Raw genomic sequence first — 10,352 nt, forward strand, 5'->3', positions numbered from 1 at the left:
CTTAAAATTGAGGACTCTTTCTCCTTGAAAATGTATATTCCCCCTGTTCTTGGTATAATCTCTTTATCCCATACTACTCTCAATAACCTCCACAAGAATATAAGTACATCAGGCACACTTATATATACGTATAAACCTGGTAGGGGACTCCATTTGGCCCTGGGGTTGAAGAAGCCTTTGCACGCCTTACTACAGCGTCCACTTCCCTCCACCTTGGTGGCCTAATAACCAGGAGGAAGGCCCATTTCTCTATTATTTCCTGTATCTGAGTAAGTCTTTTTTTTTAATATATATATATATATTATTTTTATTCCTCTACCTCTTGCTTTGAGCTGCCCTTTTTTTTGACTGAACATTCCTATAAAATGCTGTCCTGACTCGCTCCTTCTTCTGTCTCTTCCTCCTGAATTGTTCTGCCCTCCTGAGTGCTGCTAACAGACTTCTTAGCTCTTCCTGCAAAAATCTTTATAATTTTTTGATTATATATTTGATTAGATTTAGACTATTTGATTATTAGATTATATATTGCATATATTTAGCATTTAAGCATTTCGTTTTTTTAGATTATATATTAGATTAGATTTAGATTATATATTGTAACTATATTTCTTGTAGGGCAAAATAACAGAGGGCTACATACCCTCACCTCACACCTTGTTGCCCATATGCACATGTCCAGAGTTAATTATATTGTATACACTGCCTTTTTATTCCATTTTTATTTTTACTTCTCCACTGTACTATAAATCTGCGACCTGTACCTGTATGCATTATACTACCTGTACCTCCCCTCCCCCTTCCCCCATGCTGCTATGATACCTGAATTTCCCCCAAGGGGATCAATAAAGGAATATCTTATCTTATCTTAAAACATTAATTCCCTCTTTCTCGTCCACTGATGTCTTTCTCCACTGCTTTCTTAGCCGTCTCCTCTCCTTCACTAATTTATCTATTTCTCTCTGTTGACTGAACCCAACTGGTTGCAATCTCTCTCCACCCTCTTTCTCTCAATGATTATGATCCCAAATCTTTCAGCAACATACTCAAAAGATAATGTCTCCTATCTGGTGTCATTTATTTACCACTGTTCCTTTAAGCCCATCTAACACGTTTATCAAACCATGTTAACGGTAGTGATGCACTGATGTGAAAATTGTGGCCGATATACCGATAACCGATATTAATATTGCTGTTCTGGCCGATACCGATATTTACCGATGTCGATATCTCTGTATAGAAAACACTTTTTTAACGCCAAAACGCATATTTTTTTTTACTTTTGTAACTTATTTTCAGAAATTACTGATATTTTGAAACTATTTACGGCCAAAACATGTATTAAAAAAAAAAATAATAATAATAATCGGCCCATATCGGCCCTATCTTGATATCGGACCGATACCGATGTGAAAAAAAACTGCCATATCGGCCGATATTATATCGCCGGCCGATATATCGTGCATCACTAGTTAATGGTCTCCCATTCCTTCCTTTCATTTGCTCTAGGCCATTTAACTCCAGCTTGTTTCCCCACAGCTCTTCTCTCTGACCGGCAGGCTGGCTTCAGTACCATCTACATCTCCTCCTCCTGCGCTTTCCCCCTCCTCCTCAGCGACAGGGTTACTGATATCCTTCAAACTGTGGTTTTGACTGACTTCTCAAGAAGTACAAAAAAAATTTTGCAAGCCTGCAATCCCTCTACCAAGCATTTCATCCTTCCCTGATATATTCTGCAACAAGCCAATGGACCTGTCTCAAACCCTGCCCTCTTTTCTTGATCCTCCAATCACAACTGTCGCTTACCTCGGACAAACTTGGTTTGTCCGAGGTAAGCGACAGTTGTGATTGGAGGATCAAGAAAAGAGGGCAGGGTTTGAGACAGGTCCATTGATAAGAAACTATTAAAATAATGCTGTATGTGACCTGCCAACCAAATGGTTTATTCACAACATACTGTTTTGATAACTGTTGTGAAATCTCAGTACCAAAAAAGAAACAAGCAGCCAGCCCAGAACCAAATCAGAGATCCATTTAAAATATATATATATATTTGACCAAAAACTACATCAAAGCGCCATGGTCAGATATCCAGGAAGTCTACCAGACATCCACGTGACTGCAGCGTCTCACCCTTCACAGCCTCTTTCAAAACGCTGTCTCCAAACGTACCAGCAGTTCCACCGACTACAGTTCACGTAGATAAGAGAATTATATACCAAGATTTTATATGAAACACAGGACATACATGACTGAATATGAATAGAGACTTGAGTGTCACTATACTTTTTCCGGCACCTGACCATCCATGTTGGGGTGAATGTCTCCTTCAACTTCTCCTTCTGAGGTCCCCCTCCATTCCTATTAACCCTTTCACTACCACACTACAGACGGTTAAGGTCAGGCAGTGTTGTTGTTCCATCACAACATGGAGCCTGTGAAGACCTGAACTGTGATAATGGGCGACACAAATACAACATGAACTTGAAACCTGACTAGACTCCAATACTATCTGTAGTGTGATGGAAGTCATACTAGGTGTCAAGCCTCAAAGCCAAACCCTTGGCAAACCTCCCGTCTCCCAGAACGGAGTTGTGACTCATCAAGTTCCTAGGAAAGCCCTGATGAACACAACACTAGGGTGGCTTGGCAGACGAGACCCACTTGACAGCATTAGGGAGGGTGAAACACTTACACCCCTAATACACTCACTGTGACTCCTCCTCACATAGCCATTGTTTACAGTCTAGGTAGAGTTGATTCAGAATTATTTCAGGTGAGTGTTTTTTCGTCACCTACTCAAGATGGGCTTCAGGTGAATGCGTTTGACATAGGTTGGCACAAAGCATTGCGGTAAAAAAAAAGAGAGACATCGGACCACTTGATTTGGTCCCGTAAGAGATTCAAACCAAAAACACAGGAGTTTCTTGACAAAGCAGCGAGAGATAGTTCTATTGACAAGCTTCGTATGAAGCTCTATAACGAACCGCTATTGATTCTGAGGGTTAAGTCAAAACTCATCCTAACTAATTATTGCAAGTTCGCATTGTGTTTTTGAAGGGATCAACAGGAAGCTCAAAGAGTCTGTTAACCTGTCAGGTCAGGTCGTCAACAGTTGTTTTCACCCCTCTTTGAGCTTTCTGTTGATCCCTTTGAAAATACAATGTGAACTTGCAACAATTAGTTAGGACAAGTTTTGACTCAACCCTCAGAATCTGTGGCAGTTCGTTATAGAGCTGTGTAAAAAGCTTGTCAATAGAGCTAAGAGAGAGAGAGAGAGGAAGGAGGAGGGCATAGTCCTACATGTTTCTCTACAAAGCCGAGAAAGACAGATAAGAGTGTACAGAGAGAGAGAGAGAGAGAGAGAGAGAGAGAGAGAGAGAGAGAGAGAGAGAGAGAGAGAGAGAGAGAGATTTTGCTGATATCTGGAGATGTAATTAGTGTACTGGTTTATCTGATTTCATCAGACCCTCAAGATGAGTTTAGTCAGGATTAAATGACCACCCTCTTACTTCTTATACCAGTAAGAGAGAAAGAGAGTGAGAGAGCGAGTGAAAGAAAGAAAGAAAAAGAGTTTGAGTCAAGTAAACTTTGTGCAGCCGATATCAAGTACAGATCTAATCCATCACCCTTTCTGAACAGCAGACTTTTTTATAGACTAAGTTTGGGGTCATTGTTTTAGCCTGGAGATTGACCCAATATCAGTGCATTAGTGTTGTCACGATACTGGAATTTCGACTTCGATACGATACCTTGAAAAGTATCGATACTTTCGATACTTTCAATACCAAAAAAAAGAAAAATTATAATAATTTCTTTTTATTATAATAATTTTTTTTTTTTTAACAAATTTTGCTTTTGTTGCTGGTTGATTCTCCTCAGCTTCTCTCTGGTACTATACGAGAAGATAAATACACTTTTAAAACCCTTTGTTTATCTTTAGATCAGAGAGAGAGAGAGAAAGAGAGAGTGGCTGCTGGAGATTTTAGGTCTACTGAGCGAGAGAGAGAGAGAAAGAGAGAGAGAAAGAGAGAGAGAAAGAGAGAAAGAGAGAAAGAGAGAAAGAGAGAGAGAGAGAGAGAGAGAGAGAGAGAGTTCTCCGGAGCTATGCTCGGAGCATTTATTAACGTTACATTTTCAACAACATTGCTGCTAATTGGACACTTCATGGAGGCGGGGTAACGTTGTGTCGAGTTCATGTGTGTACTGGTGTAGTGGGCTCGGCTTGACGTTACTCCGTTTACATGAAGTAATAGGTGGCCAGCTAGCTAGCATTAAGCTAACGGAGGAACGACAGCTAACGTTAGCTAATAATAGCGTTGTTTACAAACTGAAGACAGGGCTGCACTGAAGACAGTGAACTGTGAGGGGGAGGAGGCTGCAGCAGCTTGTGTCTGTTGCTCTGAGCGAGGAGGAGGAGGCGGAAGGGCAAGGCTCTGGCAGTGCGTCTGTCTGTCAACAACTTGCGGGAGCAAGCCAGCTGGTACCGATACTGCAAAAAGTATCGGTACTTCGGGAAATGAGTATTGAAGCCGTTTTAAATATTCAGTATCGATATGTATCGATACTTCGATATTTTTGACAACACTACAGTGCATACATACTAGAGAGTGCAAAGCAGAGGGATTAGTAAACAGGAGAGAGAGAGAGAGAGAGAGAGAGAGAGAGAGAGAGAGAGAGAGAGAGGATGAGCTCTGCCCCATGCGCCTGTGTTCAATCTCATTCATTTCAATTAGTGATGCACGATATAAATCGGCCGCCGATATAATATCGGCCGATATGGCCGTTTTTTTACACATCGGTATCGGTCCGATATCAAGATAGGGCCAATATTAAAACAATATTTTTTTTTTTTACATGTTTTGGCCTTAGTTTCAAAATATCAGTAATTTCTGAAAATAAGTTACAAAAGTTAAAAAAGTATGCGTTTTGGAAAATAGCTCTTTATTTGATTATCATAAAAAAGTGTTTTCTATACAGAGATATCGACATCGGTAAATATCGGTATCGGCCAGAACAGCAATATTAATATCGGTTATCGGTATCGGCCACAATTTTCACATCGGTGCATCACTAATTTCAATTCAATGTTGTTGTCATTATCACGGAAACGTTTTTGAAACGGCAAGTCATGAGAGAGAGAGTCCGAAGTTAACATTGTCCTTACGCCACATCTTCATAGAAGTGTTCCAGGTCGTCTCTCTGCTCCGCCAGCGAGGACTCCAGGTCCAGATAGTTGCCATTGGGGGCCAGCTGGAGGGCACACTCCTCTAACTGGGGACAGGATGGAGGGGGGGGGGGGGGGGGGGGGGGGGTGATGAAGAGATTGATGTGTGTGAACAAATGTAACTATATACACATACACACATCCTACAGCAGGCACATACTTTATACATGCAGACGGTGAGTAAAAGGAATAATATGGGAGAAGTGAATTCATACTTCAAACTATAGTTCTTAAGACTAATTTTGGAGGTCAAGTCAGATGACATCGTCTTTTCATTGCCTGGTTCAGCCTGACCAGCATTGACCGTTATTCTTGTTCACACAGAGACATTGTACTGCGTATACCATCCATGCCTCTAGACTTTCAAGGGCAAAAAAAACCATGGGCATACCTCTCGTCTTAATAATACCCATCTAGTGAATGCAATACAAGACAATCAACATTCTCTTGCCATTGATGCCAAGGATAGGTAACAAGTGATTATGCTACAGCCATGCGCTCAGACAACGCATATTAAAGGAATTCTCTCATGGAGGATGACGGAAGATGCATTTGGCCTTGAGGAAACCAGGATAGCAAATAAACGGTGTCCCTCTCATTCCAGTAGTGGCTAGCTAGTTCCAATGGACCTCTATCCCTGTCCGGCTTGTGCTATTTGAGCTTATCTTGTGTATACAGATCCCACCCTTTCCTTGAGAATCAACTCAATTTTGTCCAAGTTGACAAGGGGGAGGGGAGGGGGGGGGCTTCCGGAGAAAACACTGTCCTTTAATAATGTTACAAACTAAGAAATGTCCTAAGGGTGGGGGAAAAAATATATAGCCATCAATACTCATTTTGAATTAGAGACTGAATTGTGTACATCTGCATTTCAAGCTATCCATTCATCATATGTCAGAAGGAGTATCTCGCCCTTGGCCCTGGCATAATGGGAGTGATTAGAGATTGGATTGGTGAAGGAATGCAATTTGGTGGGACAGTAGTCTTAGATCTGTATCCGATTCGGCGATTCCCAAGGATTTCTGAGGGAATTCAAATAGTATGACATTCCGAGACATGTCTCCTGATACGGTGGAATTCATCAGTTTGGATGCAATTTTTTTTGTTTTATGTACAGTATAGCATGTGACATAGCAGCATACCATAGATTTTACAGTAATTATGAACGTTCAGCAGCCTGCCTACTATAGCTAGTATGACATATAGTATGACTAGTATGACATATCATTCCATGTGGGTTGGGGGGGGGGGGGGTGTTGAGCGTATTATGCCTTCATATACAGTATTTCTTACAGGCATTTTTGATAGGGAGGAATATTGATTGATTGATTGATTGAAAACTTTATTAACAGATTGCAGAATGGGTACAATACACAGTACAGCTCAATACACACAATTGTTAAGGGGATGCAGACCAGAGAAAGACTTTCGTCTTGTTTACATCAGGGTCCCCCAGGTGGTACTTCTCAATATAAAAGGAGAACATACACACACGGCATTGTTTATGCAATAGACAGGAGTATAATATAATATATAATATAGTGTATAAGTATAATAGACTCAGGACAGTGAAGTCAACTTGTCAGCTATGTCATTATTATTATGGCCTGGTCCTGGACAGTCAGTCAGCCAGAGAGACATGTGAAGTTGTGAACCTGTGTAGTCGACTCCACACACACCTGTTCGGCTGTTCCATTTACCTGCATGCCTTGTAGATCTATGAACAATTCAGACAACAATCAAAAGTCAGTTACCTTTAAAGGCGCCTCTAATAGTTTGTGTATTCCAGCGATTTGTTCATTTAGTGCCAAGTTTTCATCCAGGTTGAACGGCGGAGGTCGCCTTGGCTCCGGGAAGTTAGTGCACACGAATGGGTCCGTATCTTCCAGGTACTGAGCTCGGCAAGTAATAATAGTAGCCATAGAATAGTCCTCTTCCTTTCAGCCGACTGGGGGCCAGAAGCATATATATATATATCGATGGGAAGACGTTATTTATATCCCTCGGCAGAGTCGGCACTAGACTTTAAATGCCATTTAAATGACTTGCAAATTCACTTCGCGCACAACTTGTAATGAGCGCTCCTCCGGCTGACTGAGCGCTCCTCCGCCTGCAGTGCGATAGGGGATATCTGCAGAGCCGCAAGCCCAACGTCTGGGCGGGGCTTCGGGTCCTGTACTTGGTTTGAGGCGGGGTTTCGGGTCCTGTACTCGGTTTTACTGTGCGTGGGCGGGGCGTCGGGGCCCTACTGCCAATAGTATGCAACTGCAGACCCGCAGAGCAGCACTCTCAGGTCCCGCGCTCTTGAAACGTCCTTAACAGATTGCAGAATGGGTACAGTACAGTACAGCTCAATACATACAATTGTCAGGCCCCTCAGGAATTTGCCCGCTCAGCAGCGCCACCCCCCCAATGGCTGAATTGCCAATGGCTGAATTGGAGTATTGCACTGTGCGGGTTTGATTGATTGATTGATTGATTGAACACTTTATTAACAGATTGCAGAATGGGTACAGTACAGTACAGCTCAATACATACAATTGTTAAGGGGATGCAGACCAGAGAAAGTCTTTCGTCTTGTTTACATCAGGGTCCCCCATTTTCAATTCATCATAACATATATGACACACACGACATACAGATAGACAGTACTGCTACATCTATACATTTATGACATACCAGATTTGCAAATACAGTACTGTTTGTGATACAACAAGTGTCCAGAAAAAAGTGTATATACATTTGACGTAGAAACTGTACATTGGAGGAGGTTGGGTAGGTGGGGTGGGGTTGGGTGGGTGGGGGGGGGGGGGGGGGGGGTTGGGTAAGGGGTGGGTGGGGGGGGGACACTGTACACTGTACTTTGCAGATCCGCGGGCAGATCCGCGATGCGTTTATTTAAACTTTATTTAACAGATTGCAGAATGGGTACAGTACAGTAAAAAACTACCTGTGGGTTGTCCAGCTTTGACAAATCGCAAATGCAGTTACTGGTAAGATACCGACACACATCCCAATGCTTTTGTCCTCTAGACACACATTGTTCCAAATATTATTAAAGATATTTCCACTACTCCAAATCAAGAAAAAACGAATTAATTCAAATAGACATAGTGTCAGTGTAACGATCAGATCCTAACCCAACCCCCTTCCAATGTACAGTAAATGTCCTAACCCAATAATACACGAGACCCTCTTCTTGGGACCAAGTAAAGTTTTGTCGATAATCCAATGTACAGTTACCCCCACCCAACCACCTCCAATGTACAGTTTGCAGTTTGCCCCCCCCCACCTACCCAACCCCCCCTCCACCCCACCTACCCAACCTCCTCCAATGTACAGTTTCTTCGTCAAATGTATATACTCTCTTTTTAGACTCTTTTTGTATCACAAACAGTACTGTATTTGTAAATCTGATATGTCATAAATGTATAGTACTGTCTATCTGTATGTCGTGTGTGTCATAATTATATGTTATGATGAATTGAAAATGGGGGACCCTGATGTAAACAAGACGAAAGTCTTTCTCTGGTCTGCATCCCCTTAACAATTGTGTGTATTGAGCTGTACTGTACTGTACTGTACCCATTCTGCAATCTGTTAATAAAGTGTTCAATCAATCAAACCCGCACAGTGCAATACTCCAATTCAGCCATTGGGTGGGTGGCGCTGCTGAGTGGGCAAATTCCTGAGGGGCCTGAGAGCGCGGGGCCTGAGAGTGCTGGGGCTGACGCTCTGCAGATGGATGCTTCTCCCTACTGCAGTGAGCGACACCGGAGCGTCTAGGCCATATCTGCAGAGCCACAGAGCCCAGGCGTGGACGGGTTTGAGGCGGGGCTTCGTGGCGTAGACAAGTATTAGTGGCCTGGACAAGTATTTGCACTACTGCGCATGCGGATGAGGGGGGGGGGGCTCTCTCGCTCGCTTCCTCTCTCGTTTACGACACACATACACAACTTAACTTTAGTCTCGTTTACATCAGGGTCCCCCATTTTCAACTTAACTTTCGTCTCGTTTACATGGACAGTAATGTTACATCTAGACATTTATGACATACCAGATCTACAAATATACAGCACTGTTTGTGATACAAAAATATAGTAATAATAGAGTATATACATTTGAGGGGGAATACATTTACATTTAGTCATTTAGCTGATGCTTTTATCCAAAGCGACTTACAAGTTCTGTACGACAAGTCATCAGGAAGGGCACAACTCTATCAGCTGAGTAACAATGTTCATAAAGTGTTGAGTGCTACAGTGTAGGTTAGTTTATTAGGACAAGTGCATGACAGTAAGGTTAGTTAGGGTTAGATTTTTTTTTTTTTTTTTTTTTTTTTTCAGATAATGGTTGAAGAAGTGCGTCTTTAGTCGACTGCGAAAGATTGGACGGGTTTCGGCTGTCCTAACTGGGGTGGGTAGTTCATTCCACCATTGTGGGGCAAGGACTGAGAATAGGCGACTTCTCTTTGATGACCCTCCCGGAGCGGGATCATCCCTATGTTCCCTGGGTCCCATGTTCCCCGGGTTCTATGTTCCCCGCTTTGATTGATTAATATATTGAACATTTTATAAATTTTTATTATTTTATTAATTATTAATGTCTGCCTTGTTTCGAACGGTTAAGCTTAGGCCCTCTTTCGAACTGGCTAAGGTTAGAGTTTGGAATCAGGGCTGGTGGTCTAAAATGTTCAATCAATCAATCAATCAAAGCGGGAAACATAGAACCCGGGGAACATAGGACCCGGGGAACATAGACATGCTCCCCCCGGAGCTTGGATAGGAGTAGGAATAAACTGTACATATACAGCACTGTTTGAACCTGGCACTCAACATACTTCACATGTCATTTTTCTTTTTGTGGAGACGAAGATGATGAGTACCAGTCTTCTCCTCAGACATAAAATCAGTTTTTCAATACAAGTACGACTCAAGACACAGAACATTAGTATGCAAAATAAAAAATGAACACAGATTTTGAGTGTGAATGAAAACTGTATGTGAAAACTGTATGAGAAATGTAAATGTATTCCCCCTCAAATGTATATACTCTATTATTACTATATTTTTGTATCACAAACAGTGCTGTATATTTGTAGATCTGGTATGTCAAAAATGTCTAGATG

The 10,352-nt window shown here is 42.0% G+C and overlaps 1 protein-coding gene across 3 annotated transcripts in view; it reads right to left on the reverse strand.

Moving 5' to 3' along the window:
• Positions 1–7,300, reverse strand: part of fhod1 (formin homology 2 domain containing 1) — a 132,523-nt gene extending 125,223 nt beyond the window's left edge. For all 3 annotated transcript variants that reach the window (XM_084337610.1, XM_084337609.1, XM_084337608.1), the window contains exons 1-2: positions 6,979–7,300; positions 5,165–5,271 (exon numbers count right to left, since the gene is read on the reverse strand). In XM_084337610.1, the coding sequence (XP_084193736.1) occupies positions 5,165–5,271; positions 6,979–7,146 (275 nt within the window). In that variant the 5' untranslated portion in view covers positions 7,147–7,300. The remainder of the gene's footprint in view (positions 1–5,164; positions 5,272–6,978) is intronic.
• Between the last annotated feature and the right edge of the window lie 3,052 nt (positions 7,301–10,352).

This window comes from Notolepis coatsorum, assembly GCF_963971535.1.
Source record: "Notolepis coatsorum genome assembly, chromosome: 20".
Lineage (NCBI taxonomy): Eukaryota > Metazoa > Chordata > Actinopteri > Aulopiformes > Paralepididae > Notolepis > Notolepis coatsorum.